This window comes from Pan troglodytes, chromosome X (assembly GCF_028858775.2).
Source record: "Pan troglodytes isolate AG18354 chromosome X, NHGRI_mPanTro3-v2.0_pri, whole genome shotgun sequence".
NCBI classification, from domain to species: domain Eukaryota; kingdom Metazoa; phylum Chordata; class Mammalia; order Primates; family Hominidae; genus Pan; species Pan troglodytes.
The window spans coordinates 18,809,808-18,827,880 of NC_072421.2; the positions used below are offsets into that span (position 1 = coordinate 18,809,808).

Genomic DNA, 18,073 nt, shown 5'->3' on the forward strand with positions numbered 1-18,073 from the left:
GTGAACTCCTCTCTCTATTAAAAATACAAAAATTAGCCAGGCGTGGTGGTGGCAGCTACTCAGGAAGCTGAGGCAGGAGAGTCACTTGAGCCTGGGAGGCAGAGATTGCAGTGAGCCGAGATCACACCACTGCACTCCAACCTGGGCGACAGAGAGAGACTCCGTCTCAAAAAAAAAAGAAAGAAAGAAAGAAAAATTCACCTAAAAAATTCAGCTCATTATAAATAATTCAGAATCTAAATAAAAAGAGAAAGCAATCCATCAGCAATAAATATTGTAACCTTTAAATACATTTATTTATCTTACTCATATATTTTTAAGCAATTTTGTGTGTCATTTATAATTTTAAAAATATTTTTAAATGCCTGCATAATATTCCATTTTATGGATGTCCAGAGGTTCTGTTATCTGTTTTCCACTGTGGGACATTTATATGGCTTCTAATTTTTCACTATTTTGATATAATGATGTGTATACATTGAAAGGCAAACATTTATCATTTTAATCATTTGTAAGTATACAATTCAGTGGCATTAAATATATTCAGGTAGTTGTATAACTATCCTCACTATCTATACCCAAAATATTTCTATCATCCCCAACATACACTCTGTACCCATTACACAATAACTCCCCCTCACCTCAGTCCCTGGTAAACTCTATTCTACTTTCTGTCTCTATGATATCAGATGTTCTATAACACACTAAAGAAGTATCCTGCTAGCCCTGCATATAGTTTTAAAACCAAAACAGATAAGTGGTATCAAATGACTTTTTTGGTATCAGATCAGGGATCAGCAAACCACCACCTGTGGACCAAATCCACTTTGCCACCTGTTCTTGTATAGCTCATAAGCTAAGATATTATGGACTTTTTTTACATTTGTAAATGATGGGGGGGAGAATATTTAATGAAATGGAAAAATTATGGGAAATTCAAATTTCAATGACCATAAAGTTTTATTGAAACACAGCCACAACCATCTGTTTACGTATCAGCTGCTTTCACGCTATAAAGGCAGAGTTAAATACTTAAAGCAGAGAACTTATGGCCTGCAAAGCCTAAAATATTTATTATCTGGCCCCTTACAGAAAAAATTTGCCAGTCTCCAACATAGGCAATAACATTTCCATGTTTTAAAGAGAAGAAAATCCAATTCTCTAAGCAAAGGGCAAAGAACAAATTGTCATACAGCTAAGGAAGAAATATTCCAAGGAGTTAACGTCTCATGGCTCTCTGTACAAGTGAGGATGTGGATGGTCTCACATTTCCTAGAGAGCCATTCAAAGGACCAGTGGCTATAGCAGTTCTGGTTGCAGGACTCCACTTTCCATGGGGTCTTGGATGCTAATGTAAATTTCAAATTCCAATTGTTTACTGTTGGCATGTAGTAAAGTGATTAACTTTTGTATATTAACCTGTTTCCTGCAACCTTGCTATAATCACTTATGACTTCCAGGAGATTTTTGTTGATTATTTGAGACTTTCTACATAGATAATCATGCCACCTGCTCCATGGACTCTTGACTCAAGCTGTTATTCCTAGAAGTTCAGTTTTAGCTTTTTACTTTTGCATTGCCACCAAATTGTTACAATTATAGTTGCCAGATATAAATAATTGTTCAAAGACAGAGAATATATTCTCCCCAATGCTTCCTGGGACTGTCTCACACAGAACAAAGGAGACATGGCAAAGCTTAAGGGAAGGGAAAATGCAAGCAGAAGTAAACATTGTGGTATTACCACGAAGCTAAGCCCTCTGGTCATAACTAATTACTGTAAAGGTTACAGGAATATTTAAGCAATTTACTGGAAATGGGGACCAGAGAGCAAAATTTTGCCAAGGATGAAATTTAACAAAATTACCATATGACATTTGGAGTGGACGGTGATGGCCATCATTGCCGCCTGGAAAATTTGGTTGTGTGGCTGTGTCTTCAGTGGGATTATCTGCTGTGACATAAGTGGAATCATCTGCTATGTCATTAGTGGAATTATCTGCTGTTTCAGAAACTTCCACCATCTCAATACTGCAATAATCGTTATCATCACTGTCGTCGACAGTTATAATAACAAAATCTAAGAATAAGCAAAGAGAAAGATTAGATTCAATATCACATTAAATAAACAGTTTCTTGAGGAAGCTACCTTATAAAGTTATAGATTGTTTAAAAAACATATTTTAGCTGAAAATTTGTATTACATATTTTTATATCTGTAATCATTACAAGTTAGTTAATGAACCAATAGTAGGAAGTTTTGAAGTATGTATATATGTATGTATGCATATACACACATAGACTACTATCTCTAGTACTTCCAATTTCGTAGAGCAATAAATTTCTTCTCATTTAAGAAATGTGGCCAGCTGGCCCATGCCACAGTGTTCAATGATATGCTTTTAACTTAAATGATGCAACTGGTGTTAAGTAGACATACTTGTGGTGACCATGAAGTTCTAAATTTGTTCTCTAAAAACTAATATTAATGTCTATGATGACTGATAATGCAGAAATAAAGTGCAAAAGTAAATGTTGTTATGAAATGAATTAAAACTGAATCTCACAAAATGTGAAATAGGTAATGACAAATATACCAGATGTGAAATATCAACTAGGTAAACCATTTTAATGAATATGAAAACACATTATGCAAAATGTCCAAGATCAAAATAAGCTTTATTTCTTAAAGCTGGCCTGAAAAAGAACACATTTAAGCTTGAAGTATTCACTCACAGACCACATTTAAACTACATCATAACTTGGATTTCTTCTATTTATTTCAAATAGACTAATGCAGGAGAATAAAATAATTAGCTAGTGTGAGGGGCATGTGATGATTTGAAAATGGTACTAAATTAGGAATCACAGAATGAAGGTTCCAATTCAGGCTCTGTAATTATCCAGAGGTATGACCGTTGGGCCAGATAAATTGACTCTTTTGCCTCTGTTTTCTCACCCATAAAAAGTGGGGTTTTTTTAAGAGTCACTCTGAAGTCTACTTAATAGTCTTCATGGAAAAAAAATAGAACATTAGAAACCACCTAATTATCTAAACCAAAGTATTAAATAAACAAAAGCTTAAATAAATTTTGGTATTTCCCTGAGCTGGAATGGTATATTGCCAATAAGAAGTGTGTTCTCAGGCAGGACGCGGTAGCGAACGCCTGTAATCCCAGAACTTTGGGAGGCCAAGTGGGGCAGATCACTTGAGCTCAGAAGTTCGAGACCAACCTGGGCAACATGGCGAAATCCTGTCTCTACCAAATAATAATAATAATAATAATAATAATAATAATAGAAAAATTAGCCGGGAGTGGTGGCATGCGCCTGTAGTCCCAGCTACTTGGGAGGCTGAGATAGGATGGCTTGCACCCGGGAGGCTGAGGTTGCAGTGAGCCAGGATCCTGCCACTGCACTCCAGCCTGGGCGACAAAACGAGACCCTGTCTCAAACAAAAAAGAAAGAAAGAACAAGAAGAAGAAGAAGCATGTTCCCAAAGAAAATGTACTAATACTAGATATGCTTGTGAAATAAAGTTAAATAAAGTTAAAGGGGAGAAAAGGATTCAAAACAGAAAAATACAGTATAATCCTAACTTTGAGAGCCAAAGGTAACATACCAATGGTTATCTAGGTGGCTATTACTGAATAGCAAATTTATTATCATTAGACTTTTCTGTCGATTCTGTACAATGAACTTTAGATTCTGTCATCAGAAGAAAATAACCAAGGCAACTGAAAGTGTATTTTTAAGACAAGCTTTTGTATATCAACAGATCTTTCAAACTAGAGCTAGTAAAGCTATTGACAACACCACTAAGGTTTCTCAGTAAATATGTAAAAGTCCAATCAGTTCTTTTAGGTGTACACATAACTTTCCCAACTAAATTTTAAAAGACATTTTAACACTTAGAAATTGTTTGAAGATGGCCGGGCGTGGTGGCTCTCACCCGTAATCCCCGCACTTTGGGACGCCGAGGCGGGCGGATCACTTGGGGTCAGGAGTTCGAGACCAGCCTGGCCAACACAGTGAAACCCTGTCTCTACCAATACAGAAATCAGCGGGGCGAGGTGGCGTGCGCCTGTGGTCCCAGCTACTCGGGAGGCTGAGGCCGGAGAATCGCTTGAACCTGGGAGGTGGGGGTTGCAGTGAGCCGAGATTGCGCCATTGCACTCCAGCCTGGGCGACAGAGAGAGACTCCGCCTCAAAAAAACAAAACAAAACAAACAAACAAAAACAAGAAATTGTTTGAACATTATACTACCAAGGCGCAAGGCTTTCAATTGCCATCAACTCATCAGATGAGGCACAGCTCACAATGAGTTCTGAAAACGGCTTTTCACGCCGGGACCACTTTGAGGAACACACAGCAAAACGGGGCCAATTACAACAGCCAGACCGCTCCGTTTGTTTTAAGAACAATCACTTTCTAAATCTTCCTGCGGGACTCTCAAAGGCAGCCCTTCCTTTGCCGCCAGAACCGTCTCCCATCGCCCAGCACTTGCCACAGGCCGGACAAGTGAGGCTCAAAAAGGCACCCAGCCCACGCCTCGCTTTAGAAAACACGGCGCAGCAAAGCTGCTGGAAAAATCGCTTTTAGTCAACCTGAAGCCAGTTTGCCGCACTCGGGGAGAGCCGGGAGGGACGCGATCCGCCACCAGCCAAATCAGGGCCTTTCCTCTTAACGACCACGCGGCAAGGGGGCCGGGCCCTCGCACGCCTCGACGGCCTCCCCCACTCCAAAGGGACTCCGATTTCGCAGGATCTCCCAACTTCCGCCTCTGTTCCCAACACCCTACGTGTTTCTCTTCCTCCTCATTTACGTATTTACAATAAAACAGCGAAGCTGCACAGTCTGTCTCTAAATCAAACGCGGTTACCATCAAAGCCTCAGACTCTATGTCTCAACCGCAAAATGTCTGACAGGAAATCAACTCGGGAGTTTGTCAATTCTTTAGACTCAAAGCTCTCACCCAGTGGGGTGGTTCACGCCAGTAATCCTAGCACTTTGGGAGACTGAGGCGGGAGCATTGCCCGAGCCCAGGAGTTCGAGACCAGTGTGGGCAACATGACGAAATCCCGTCTCAACAAAAAATACAAAAATTAGCCGGGCGTGGTGGTGCACGCCTGTAGTCTCCGCTCCTCAGGAGGCTGAGGTGAGAGGACCGCTTGAACCCAGGAAGCGGAGGCTGCAGTGAGCCGACATGGCGCCACTGCACTCCCGCCTGGGCACCAGAGCAAGACCCTGTCTGAAAACAAAACAAAACAAAACAAAACCAAGCAAAACCAAAACCAAAACCAAAAAACAACAACAAAAAACCTCTGTGAAAGTCTGAGTCATTCCTCATTCCTCGCCCCCCCATACCCCGCCTCACCAAAAAGAGAACAGCTGAAAAAGGATCAGCTCGTCCCAGAAAGTCAGCATCAAGTATCTAATAAGCTTCGAAATCTCAAAATGTAACCCACGCGGGCACCCCGGGAGAGGCGGCGGGTACCACCCAAAGCACCCCCTCAGAACACCCGGAATTTGAGGCTGTGCCCCAGCCGCTATGCCAAAACGCTGAACAGGGCTGTGTTCCGCGGCTGCCCACCAGGGAAAACCAATAAATTCAATAAAAAGTGCGGCCGCATAGATCTGTATCGCCGGAGCCCGGCGTCGCGAGCGCCGAGATTGTTTCCCAGCCACTCCAGGCTCCGGAAAGAACCGCGGGCCGGAGGGCAACCAGGCCCAGCCTCTTGACGCACTCTCGGCACAAGCCCAAGTCACCCCAACCCTGAGCCACCAAGAGCCACGGAGACGCCATGAGCCTCAGGATCACCTCACGTCTCCGGGACATCTTGAGCCCCTGAGACGACCTGAACCCTGGGCCATCTCGGTCCACCACACCAAATTTCCCACCGGCGCGCTGAGCAATCGGCGGCAGATGGCCAGTACCCAGAGGCCGCCCCCCGACACGCCCCGGTCGATGACTAGCCAATCCTGCCGCCCCTGAATGGCCGCCTAAGTGGGTGCCATCCAGACTCTTGACAGAACTTGAGGCCCAAGCTAGTGGGCCAGTTGAGGCGAGGTCACCTTACCCTGTTCCTGGGTCCCCAATGACATCGTGAGATGGCGGGGTCTGGCTCTGAGGCCCGAGACCTGAGGCCCGAGACCTGAGGCCTACGTCTGCGCCGCGGCTCTGAGGTAACTGCTTGGTAACTGTGTGGTAACTGCGTACACTCGTTGTCCGAGGCACAATGAGGCACGGGCAGGAGCCTGGACCACGTCTCCGCGGCTGCGCAGTAGCGCTTGGCATGCGTGCGTGACCCCTGGGGGTCAAAGGGCCTCGCCCTCTCCCCCACTTTTGACCTACTTTCTTAAAGAGTCCTTTTTACAAAAATATACATATGTATGTATATATATATTTGTACTACATATGTGTGTGTGAATATATGTAGATATAGATACAGATGTAGAGATAGAGATAGAGATAATGAACTGGAAGCCAACAGTGTAATTCTGCTCGTCCCAAAACGCACATCATAAAAAAAAAAGTCCAATATAAGAGACTTTCTAAATCTTCCTGCGGGACTCTCAAAGGCAGCCCTTCCTTTGCCGCACTCGGGGAGAGCCGGGAGGGACGCGATCCGCCACCAGCCAAATCAGGGCCTTTCCTCTTAACGACCACGCGGCAAGGGGGCCGGGCCCTCGCACGCCTCGACGGCCTCCCCCACTCCAAAGGGACTCCGATTTCGCAGGATCTCCCAACTTCCGCCTCTGTTCCCAACACCCTACGTGTTTCTCTTCCTCCTCGTTCAGACCCTCGAGTGTTTTCCAGGTTGCTTCCTCATATCCGATACCGGCTTTGGGAACAAATCCGAAAACAAGCCAACTTTGAAAATGTGCCCCTAATAAATACCTAGCAACCCCTCCCCTCCTTCCTGCCCCCTCTAGTAGTCTGCAGTGTATTGTTTCCATCTTTGTGTCCCTGTGTACCGGATCTTTAAGCTCCTGCTTACAAGTGAGAAGATTCGGTATGTGGTTTTCTGTTTCTGTGTTAATTCACTTATGAGAAAGGCCTCCAGCTGTGTACATGCTGCTGCAAAGGACATGGTTTTGTTCTTTGTTATGGCTGCATAGTATTCCATGGTGTATATGTACCACATTTTCTTTATTCAGTCCACCATTGATGGGCACCTAGACTGATTCCATGTCTTTACTATTGTCTTCACATCTTTCAAAACCTCTCTCGGTACTACATCTGTTCGAATAATACCTCCATCAAGACACTTTCCCTGGTAGGAAGGATCCCACAGCAGGTAATCTTCACGTCCCTATTAGTATTTAAATTACTTTGCCTGACATTATAAATCCTCGTCAACATGCCTCTCTCCTAAGTTCCTGGAGGACAGCACCATGTCTTATTTATATTTGAACACCACCTCCCTCACAAGATTCTAAGAATTAAATGTTATAAAATATAAAGCACCCAGTGCCTGGAATTTGGGATCCATTTCTTCACTGTGTCAGTTACACAATGACTCTTGTGACTGTGTGTCTCCTCATTTGGGGGAAGGGTAAGAATTTCTTTACTTGTGAGAAGCAAAGGTGTATATTGTTAGGTAGAAACACAGACTTGTTTTGCTATCGTTCCAGAGTGTACATATGTGTAGGAGGATGCATAGAGAAACTGAGGGCTGAAATGGATACACTGTGCTGGTTACCAATGTGTTACCTCTCACCTCCAACTTCACCCACTTTTGCCGACTCTGTGAAAATGGATGTGGGCCCTTTAAATATTTTTCCCTTTGCCAGTGACACAATTTAAGCCTTTGGCAGTAGAAGGTGCTAAAAGGAGAATGTAGGAGGAAAGAGTTTTTTTGCCTCCTGGTTGACCTGTGCTCTCTGAGGACATTGATGCAAAGTGTAGCTTTCTCCTGCAGGAGAGGGCAGATTTCCAGTACTTTAAAGAGGGCATATTTCCAGCAAGTTCATGAAGTTGCAAGGTTGGGTTTCCAGCAAATTCCAGAGAACAGATTTACAGCAGTCCACCAGTGCAGCCATTCAGTGAGTCTTAGACACTGTGTCTCAACCCTGAGGGTAGGGCCTGTTTCTTATACCTGTAATTTGTAAAGAATATTTTAGAGTTTTCTTATTAGCTAATCTCTCATTACTCCAGTCCTCTTTTATATTTAATATATTTTTCTTTTTTTTTTTTCTGAGACAGGGTCTGGCTCTGTCATCCAGGCTGGAGTACAGTGACTCGATCATGGTTCACTGCAGCCTGGATCTCCCGGGTTCAAACGATCCTCCCACATCAGCCTCCCGAGTAGCTGGGACTACAGGCGTGCGCCACCATGCCCAGCTAATTTTAACTTTTTTTGTTGAGGTGGGGTCTCCCGATGTTGCCCAGGCTGGTCTCAAACTCCTGGGCTCAAGTGATCCTCCCACCTCGGCCTCCCAAAATGTTGGGATTACAGGCATGAGACACCACACCCAACCAATAATTCTTTACATTAAACTTTCCCTGTTCAAATTACTGCATGGTATTTCTCTTCATATTGGACCTGGAGGGATGCACCCACCTTTTGGGATTTCCTTCTAGCACACAGTACTCAACAGGTACACAAGTTTGTTCATGGACTGTAATTGAATAGCCAACAGATACTCAGTAATCCCCTTCAGTTTAATTTCTGGTCAGTCCTCTCCATTCATTTGCCTGACCTCTGTTCTCCATGGAAGGAGATGGGAGGGAGGGAAGAAACACTTTCCTACTGTCACACCTAAGACTGGTTTTCCATTTCCTGTCCTGCCTAAGCTACATTAACCTGAGCAGGGAAGAACCGCAGGCAAGGGAGGCTTCCCAGCGATGGGAGAAGTGAGAGGAGATGCTGCAAAGCTGTCTGTTCCCAGGTACAAGCTGGACCACGGCAGCTACAGAGCAGGTATTTCTGTCAACAGCCAATACAGTCACGGCAATGTGGAGTTCCACAGCCTGTAATTGTGGACTGGTGAACATCTTCTGAAAGACAACTTTTTAAAAAGCTGGATGCAATGTTTTTTAAATATTATAGCATTAGGCCGGGCGCGGTGGCTCACGCCTGTAATCCCAGCACTTTGGGAGGCCGAGGCGGGTGGATCACAAGGTCAGGAGTTCAAGACCAGCCTGGCCAAGATGGTGAAACCTGGTCTCTACTAAAAATACAAAAATTAGCCAGGCGTGGTGGCAGGTGCCTATAGTCCCAGCTACTCGGGAGGCTGAAGCAGGGAATCGCTTGAACCTGGGAGATGGAGGTTGCAGTGAGCCGAGACCACGAAACTGCACTCCAGCCTGGGCGACAGAGCAAGACTCTGTCTTAAAAAAAAAAGCATATATATATATATATATATACCATTAAAGAATATCATAAAGTTAACAATTACTGAGCTAAGATCTGAGAAAGACCCAAAACCTAGATAGGTGTGAGAAACTGAAAGCATTGCTTTTGTTCTTGGACATTTGCTGATGCAGAAGAGGCCAAAGGAGGCTGAGCTACACATTGGGTGGTTTTGTGGGACTGAGGAACAAAAGTTGGAATCTGGGACCCACCAAAGGAGGAGAGTTTGCAAACCACCTCCCACCTCAAACTGGGATCACAAAGAGACAAATCTTCAGAGTAAAGGTAACCAAAAATTAACCACGTAGTCTCTAGATCAGCCTCATGTCACCTGCGAATTTAGCACTCCCAGGTGCCTGCATAAAGCAAGCAGATATTCTCTCTTGCAAAGATAATGGTAACTTATTTCTACAAAGAATTACTTATTTTATTTATTTATTTTCAAAGATATTCTTTAAAAAATTTTTTATTTCAATAGCTTTTGGGGTACAAGTAGTTTTTTGTTACAGGGATGAAATATATAGTGGTGAATTCTGAGATGTTACTGCATTCGTCACCCGAGTAGTGTACACTGTACCCAATCTGCAGAGTCTCACTCTGTCGCCCAGGCTGGAGTACAGTAGCACAGTCTCGGCTCACTGCAACCTCTGCCTCCCAGGTTCAAGTGATTCTCCTGCCTCAGCCTCCTGAGTAGCTGGGACTACAGGTGCGCGCCACCACGTTTGGCTTATTTTTGTATTTTTAGTAGAGACAGGGTTTCACTATGTTGGCCAGGCTGGTTTTGAACTCCTAACCTCTGGTGATCTGCCAGCTTCAGCATCCCAAAGTGCTGGGATTACAGGTGTGAGCCACTGCAGTTTTTTTAATTCCACACCGTCCTCCCACTCTCCTTTTTCTGAGTCTCCAATGTCCATTATACTACTCTGCATGCCTTTGTATACCCATAGCTTAGCTCCCACTTATAAGTGAGAACATGCAGTATTTGGTTTTCCATTCCTGAGTTACTTCACTTACAATAATAGCCTTCAGCTCTGTCCAAGTTGCTGCAAAAGACAGTATTTCGTTCCTTTTTATGGCTGAGTAGTATTCCATGGTGTATATATACATTTTCTTTATCCACTCATCAGTCAATGGGCACTTAGGTTGGTTCCACATCTCCATAATTGTGAATTGGGCTGTAATAAATCTATGTGTGGCAGGTGAATCACTTGAGGTCAGGAGTTCAAGATCAGCCTGGCCAACATGGTGAAACTCCATCTCTACTAAAAATACAAAAAAACAAAAAAATTAGCCAGGCATGGTGGTGGGCACCTGTAATCCCAGCTACTCAGGAGGCTGAGGCAGGAGAATTGTTTGAACCCAGGAGGCAGAGGCTGCGGTGAGTCGAGATCGCGCCTTTGCACTCTAGCCTGGGTGACAAGAGCAAAACTCCGTCTCGCAAATTAAATAAATAAACAAACAAATAAATAAATCTGCATGTACATGTGTCTTTTTCATATAATGACTTATTTTCCAGTAGTGGGATGGGTTTGCTGGGTCGAATGGTAATTCTACTTTTAGTTCTTTAAGGAATCTCCACTTTGTTTTCCATAGAGTTTGTACTAATTTACATTCCCACCAGCAGTGTTTATAAGCGTTCCCCTGTCACCATGTGCATGCCAACATTTATTGTTTTTTGAGTTTTTAATAATGGCCATTACAAAGAATTTTGAAATAGAATATCCAGCATAAAATGAAATAGAACCAGATATAGGAGGAGATAAGACAGCAGGAGAAAGAAGAAATGGAAACATCTATACTGGGGGACACGGGCCTTCTGCCGCCCCCTACCCCCCACTCCCCAACAACCACAGGTATCTTCCTGCCAGAGTGGTCCTGGCATGGGCGCTGGCCTAGCCATCTCAGTCCTCTGAAGGAAGCTAGCTCTGTGAGCCTCTTGGGACATCCCGGGGGAGGGCCCAGACTGAAAACCCTGGAGGGTCCAAGTTTTCAGAAGGGAGCCTCCTCACCCTTCATTCATGGGAAACCTCCGTGTCCCAGCAAAGCCGGGAAGAGAAAAGCTCGCTGGCCTGGGAGTTGGCAGCTTCAGTGGCAGGCTAAAATGAAAGCTGGGGACACAGCGCACTGCAAGGTGTGGAGTTGAAGCAGAGGCCTTGACGTTTCTGGGGAGGAGAGGAACAGAGCAAGTGAAGGCTGGGGATCTTGGAATGCAACTCATGGAAGGAGGGAACGCATTCCCCAGGGGAGCTGGAGGAGGGAAGGGGCGGCAGGAGTGCAGGCCCAGACTGGCAGCCTCTGCCCTCGAGCAAGTGGGGAGGGAAAGCCAGGGCACTCCCACAACACAGCCTGTATTGGTCACTCTGCCAGACACCGGGTTCCCCAACCCGGCTGCACCCCAGGATCACCAGGGGAACTGTCAAGACCCCTGATGCCCAGCCTGAGCCCAGAGATGCCCATGTGCCTGGTGGGGGCAGCCAACTCGGGGTTCAGAAGCTGCAGGCGCCTCTCATGGTGGCCAGGCCGGATCACCTACTTGCAGCTCCACACACTGTCAGCAACAGGATCAGGACGTTGAAGCCTCACACCGACCAACGAGTCAGGTTCCTAGCATCAACCTAGTTGATGTGCAGTGGAAGCAAGCAGGCCTTGCCCTGCCTGCTGGGCCTGCAAGAAGAGGGGAAGAGTTGACTTAAATGCAGCCCACAGGACACGAGAGGGGACAATATGGCCAGAGAGCAGCATCCAGCTGGCCATGGCGCCACTCTCCACTTGTTTCCACTCCACTCCATTCAAACTCCTGCCACCCCGGGGGGTCCATCTCACCAGGCACAGTGGTCGTCACCCGTGGCCTGGAGCCCCGGACACAGCTCCAGTGGCCTGGCCAAGGTGTGCAACGCCATGCTTTCATGAGGCCCTGAGAGCCTGCTGCTTTGTTGACCCCAGTGTTTGCAGTGGGTTTTTGGCCCTAAGGGCAGCAGGTTTGACAAAGGAGTGTGTATTAGTCAGGGTTCTCCAGAGGGACAGAACTAATAGGATAGATGTATATATAAAGGGGAGTTTATTAAGGAGGATTGACTCACACGATCACAAGGTAAAGTCCCACAATAGACCATCTGCAAGCTGAGGAGCAAGGAAGCCAGTCTGAGTCCCAAAACCTCAAAAGTAGGGAAGCCAGCAGTGCAGCCTTCAGTCTGTGGTCGAAGGTCCAAGAGTCCAAAAGCTGAATAACTTGGAGTCCGATGTTTGAGGGCAGGAAGCATCCAGCATGGGAGAAAGATGTAGGCCAGAACACTAAGCCAGTCTAGTCCTTCCATGCTCTTCTGCCTGCTTTTATCCTAGCCGTGCTGACAGCTGATTAGATGGTGCCCACCCAGATTGAGAGTAGGTCTGCCTCTCCCAGTCCACTAAGTCAAATGTTAATCTCCTTGGCAACACCCTCACAGACACAGCCAGGGACAATACTTTGCATCCTTCAATCCAGTCAGGTTGAAACTCAATATTAACCATCAGTGGGTATGTTCTTTGTAAGGACAGGGAAAGGCCCAGAGGAGCTGCAGAGCAGCACCGAGCTCCGGCCATCGGTTGTGAAAGCTGGATCCCATGTGTTCATGGGCACAGACACGTGTCTGTGTGTGAGTGTGTGCATGCGTGTGTCAGAGAGAAAAAGAGAGAGGAGGGAGGGAGGAAGATGGATGGGGTTGAGATGGCGATGAAAAGGGGAGACAGGCTGAGCACGGGACAGAGTGACAGGCTAGCACCTCACCATTTCTGTGTTACCTACAAAACGGTGACCTTAGTAGAGTAAAATTTGCCTGAGAACTTCACCCTGTCTCCCAGGCTGAGTCTAGCACTCAGCCTCCTGGGGGGCGGGTAGCAGAGTCTTAGGTGTGCCCCAGGGGTGGTGGAAGGTGGCAGCACCTCCAGCTGGAGGAGGCCTCCTAATTAGGCGCAACCTGAGCTGTCACCTCCTCCGACCCCATCAGCCCATGCTGATTGCCACCAGGTGCATGACTCTGGGGCACACCTCTCACTCACCTAGCTCCTGGTGGGGAAGCAAATCCCACGTGGCTTCCTCCCGCGCCTGCGTTTGGGTGGGGGAACCGGCCTGCACCATCCTACCCTTTCAGGGCCCCAGGAGACTGGGCCCCAGCGCACTCTGCCTTCCCGCTCGCCCAGTTCAACAGAGTCTGCAGCCTCGAATCCAGATCACAGAGGGCCAGGCTGCAGTGACCTTTCTGGATTCTGTACCTTGACGTTTTCATGCCGAGAAAGCAAACAGGAAAGACGCCTTTTGAACGCTCTAGTCAAAGTTTCCGCTAAGACCACTGCAGAAAGCTCAGCTTCTCAGACCTCAGGCAAGCTTGAAAGTACTTTCCTCTACCATTTTAAAGAGAAAGGGAGTTGTGCTTCACTCGCGGTCATTAACCCAACAACTTGGGCTAGTCTCAGAGGGACACTTGCTCTTCTGAGCACAGCCCAGGAAAAGGCAGAAAGAAATTATTCGAGTGGACCCCAAGGAAAATACGCTGTTGGGATGCACATCCTAGGTAGTGCGCGGAGCAGATGGTCAGCTCCTGTTGGCTGAGAGCTCCAGAGCTCCCAGAATGCGAATCTGATTGTGTGGCCTCCCGCCATTGATCACCCTTCAGTTGATTCCCACAGCTCCTGGGATCCCATTCAAAGCCGACCCAAGGTCTTTCCTGCTCCAGGCCCTGCTCAGCTGTCCAGAACCCAAGCTCAAAAGAATTTGGAGAAGGAATTTAAAGTCTTCCTTAATAGTAAGGCTTCCTGGGGCCGCAGTTCCACTGTGTGTGTGGCTGGGTGAGCTGTGGCCAGGCTGTAGAAAAGGGAGTAGCAGGGGAGTGGGGGTGGGAAAAGCAGGGAGACAGGCAGAGACAGAGTGGGCACCCTTTGGGATGAGGCACTTCCCCTTCTTGATCTCCCTGAACTGTCAGAGGAGGGGCGATCCTCATTGGACCAAGCAGAAAACAGACTCGGATTGCCTGAGCCCTGTGACAAAGCCACACAGGCAGAGGTGGCAGAGGAGGGGGGCCCAGCTCTGAGTGCCTTGGGCAGGTCTTTCCCTCTCCAACCCCTTTCTTAAAGGCTCTGAGGTTCTTGGACGGAGGAGGGGCCCTGAAAGGAGAGGCAAGGAAAGCGCCATGGAGGGGCCTCCGTGGACAGGGCCAAGCCAGCGGGAGCCAGTCCTGAGAACAGGCGGCGCCCATGGGCCCTCCGCAGGCCCCCAGCAGGAACTGGTAGACCGTCTGCGTGCACTGGAATTTCTGACTTGGTGTGGGTTTGGTGACCCGCGCACGTGTTGGTACGGGAGTCCGTGTGTTGCCTTCACCCAAGGGGCACCCTGTCCTGGACTCCCGCCTCCCTGGCTTCCAGTGCTGGGCCTCTGCTCTCTGTGGCCCCCTGACCCTGGCACCCCCCGTGGATGGCTTGAGAAGCCTCTGCACCTCCTCTCCAGGCTCCACGACTCCTCCCCCTGCAAAATGACGCCAACTGCTGTTGGACCCCGGCCCCATGGCCCAAGGGCTATCTCTGATGGTCTCCATTTTCACTGCCCTCTCCAGCCCCGCCGCTGCACCAGGAGATCAAGCTCCCCAGCCCTCTCCCTGAGCCCCCGGTCCTCACCCGCGAATCCCACCTGAGCAGTCCTCCTGCCTCTCAACCTGCCTCGGGGCACGGTGTCTTCTAAACACCCCCCTTCCAACCTGAGCTCTTCGCGCCTGTCTTACGTGTAGACTGCGGCTCCTGGTGCCTGAAGCCAAGCCCTGTCTACAGGCCAGGAGCCCCAGCTCCCTCCCGCGACGGCAACACGACAGCAGGACCAGCCCACCCCGAAGGACAGCCAAGCCCCTGGCCCGAGGCTTGCCTCACACGCTTGCGGCCGCGTGTTTTCTTCTCCAGCCACTCAAATTCTCACGTTTCTTTTCCTCCCTGAACCCACCCCCCAGTCCCTCCTTCCACCACCTTCCGCCTCGTGGGTCCTGCAAGCGCAGTTAGCCACAGCCGACCACCGGCTTTCTGCAGTCCAAATCCACTGGCTCCTCCCAGCTTTCCTCTGCCTTGGGGTCCCGTGAATTTCAGCGTGCATGGCCACTCCTGCTGAGCTGTGTCTTGACTCCTGGAATTCACTTCTTCATTGAACACATCCTCACTGAGCACCTCCAGGGCGCCATGCACAATCATGAGGCGGGGACAGAGAGAGGCGGGGACAGAGCGGGCAGCCGCACACACCAGGCAGCCGCACACACCAGGCCTTGACCTTGACCTTCTGGTCAGCAAGGGGAGGGAAAACAGAAATGAACAAAATTCTTTCCGAAGGCGTGGAGCCCTGTGAAGAAAGTGAAAGGGGATGACAAGGAAGGGAGGACGTGCCAAGAAGGACAGTCACAGAAGACTTCTCTGAGAGGCCACATTGGAACTGAGACATGAATTGTTCAAAGAGGAAGAAGCCCCAACACCTGGGAACAGAGAAACCCAGGAAGAGCCACTGCAAGGGCGGGGCCTGAATTCAGGAGGAAGCTGGACATGTGGAAGCCTTGGAGAAATGGCCAGGGCAGCTTCACAAGAGTGGCCGAGAAGAGAAGGATGGGTCCAATATTCAGTAAGGGTCAGAATCAAGTAAGACAATGAGAGAAGGGAAGGAAACACATCACGGGTAGATATGGACCCTACTAAAACAGAAAGACATGGACAGGAGCAGAAGAGGTGTGAGGATGGAGCACAGAAAGACAGAAGAGACGGGCGGGGGCAGATCCTGTGTGAGTACCAATGAAAGGAAGACAGGAAGAGATGGTCAGAGCCACATCATGTGTTGGCGTTGAGTGTAATACAATAAGGCATAGGCTGGGCATGGTGGCTCATGCCTGTAATCCCAGCACTTTGGGAGGATGAGGCAGGCAGATCACTTGAGGTCAGGAGTTTGAGACCAGCCTGGCCAACATGGCAAAACTCCGTCTCTACTAAAAATACAAAAATTAGCCGGGCGTGGTGGCGCGCACGTGTAATCCCAGCTACTCGGGAGGCTGAGACAGGAGAATGGCTTGAACCTGGGAGGCAGAGGTTGCAGTGAGCCAAGATCTCGCCACTGCACTCCAGCCTGGGTGACAGAGCAAGACTTTGTCTGACAAAAAATAACATAAAAGAAACTTCAGTGCCTTTCGTTCATGTGACTTTAGCAATCTTTTGGAAATACAGTTTTAAAAATTATTGGTTAACGAGGTGTGGTGGCTTACGCCTGTAATCCCAACACTTTGGGAGGCAGAGGCCAGCAGATCATTTGAGGTCAGGAGTTTGAGACCAGCCTGACCAACATGGTGAAATCCCATCTCTACTGAAAATACAAAAAAATTAGCCGGGCGTGGTGGCACACACCTGGAATCTCAGCTGCTTGGGAGGCTGAGGCAGGAGAATCACTTGAACACAGGAGGCAGAGGTTGCAGTGAGCCGAGATCACAAAAAATAAAAGTTGCTAAGAGTTAACACTGTAATATGTAATTGACACTACTGGAGAAACAGTTTTACATACAAGGTGTGTAAGGAAAGTATAATGTTTCTTTAGTAAAAGATTAGAAGAAGGCATGGGAATATGGCTTTTGTTAAAGGGAATGTAATTTTGTCTAGTTCAGAGGGTTTTAAAGATTGTCTTCACCTAAAAGAGTAATGAGGCAAAACCGAAGGTTTAAGCAAGGTGAAAAGGGTTTGTGAAGCAGCAGATGGCAAACCCACACTCATGACTCTTCCCTGAGGGCGCTGTTGACACAGGCGGGACTAGAGAGGGGTAGAATGGCAAAAAGAGGAGGGGAAAAGACTCAGGGATGATGAGCAGGAGATGGCTGTGGCTTGGAGGTGGAGACATTAGCTGACGGTTGGATACACGGGCCAGGAACACAAGGAGAAAAGTTCAGGAAAGAAGCTTTGCCTAGAAAGGTGGTGGTGGTGGTGATCGTTGATTTTGTTGTTAGTGCCTCAGAGGGTCTCATTAACTTCCAACTTTCTGCCGCAGACCATAGCCTGTACTGTGCTTTCTGACATTCAGAGGGTTCTTGGTAGCGTAGTAGGTACTCAATTTTGTGAACGTTCTATGGAGTCCTGAAAAGGCTGTGTTCCCTTTTTGAATTTGATGTCTATTAATAATGCCTTTACAATGATACCAATATCTGCCATTAATTTTGCATACATCTATCAAAAGCTGAGAACAAAGTCTTTCATTCCTGTTGCCTATTAAATTATCCATAAGGTTCATCTGGTCCTGCTTTCTGCTGTTGATTACGTGTAATTGATCATACACAAGTCCATGATCTGCACTTGAACCTCTTAACAGGTAGCCAGTCCTGAGGTACTGACTGCTTTTTGCCTCTAATTCTCCCTCACCTGGATCAGTAATATGATGGTGGCACTTTCTGTTTGCTTGCTGATGAGTTTCTGTCCAGTCCTTTATTTATTTAAGAGACAGGGGTCTCCCTATGTTGCCCAGGCTGGTCTCGAACTCCTGGGCTCAAGCAACCCTCCCGCCTCAGCCTGCCCAGTAGCTGGGATGACAGCAGGCACCACCATGCCCGGCTGGACCTTTTATTCTAATATTTAAGGTAAATGATGAGGTAGGTAAAAGCCTAAGATTGTTTTTAAAATAAATCCCGGAATCTTTTTAACGTGGGCGTTTAATCTGTTTCTATGTAATGTCATTACATTAAGTTGG

General features: G+C 47.5%; 1 protein-coding gene across 6 annotated transcripts in view; it reads right to left on the reverse strand.

Annotated features, from left to right (window-relative positions):
- Positions 1-6,284, reverse strand: part of BEND2 (BEN domain containing 2) — a 58,170-nt gene extending 51,886 nt beyond the window's left edge. For all 6 annotated transcript variants that reach the window (XM_054676423.2, XM_016944327.3, XM_054676422.2 and 3 more), the window contains exons 1-2: positions 6,082-6,284; positions 1,868-2,080 (exon numbers count right to left, since the gene is read on the reverse strand). In XM_054676423.2, the coding sequence (XP_054532398.1) occupies positions 1,868-2,080; positions 6,082-6,106 (238 nt within the window). In that variant the 5' untranslated portion in view covers positions 6,107-6,284. The remainder of the gene's footprint in view (positions 1-1,867; positions 2,081-6,081) is intronic.
- Positions 6,285-18,073: the final 11,789 nt, after the last annotated feature.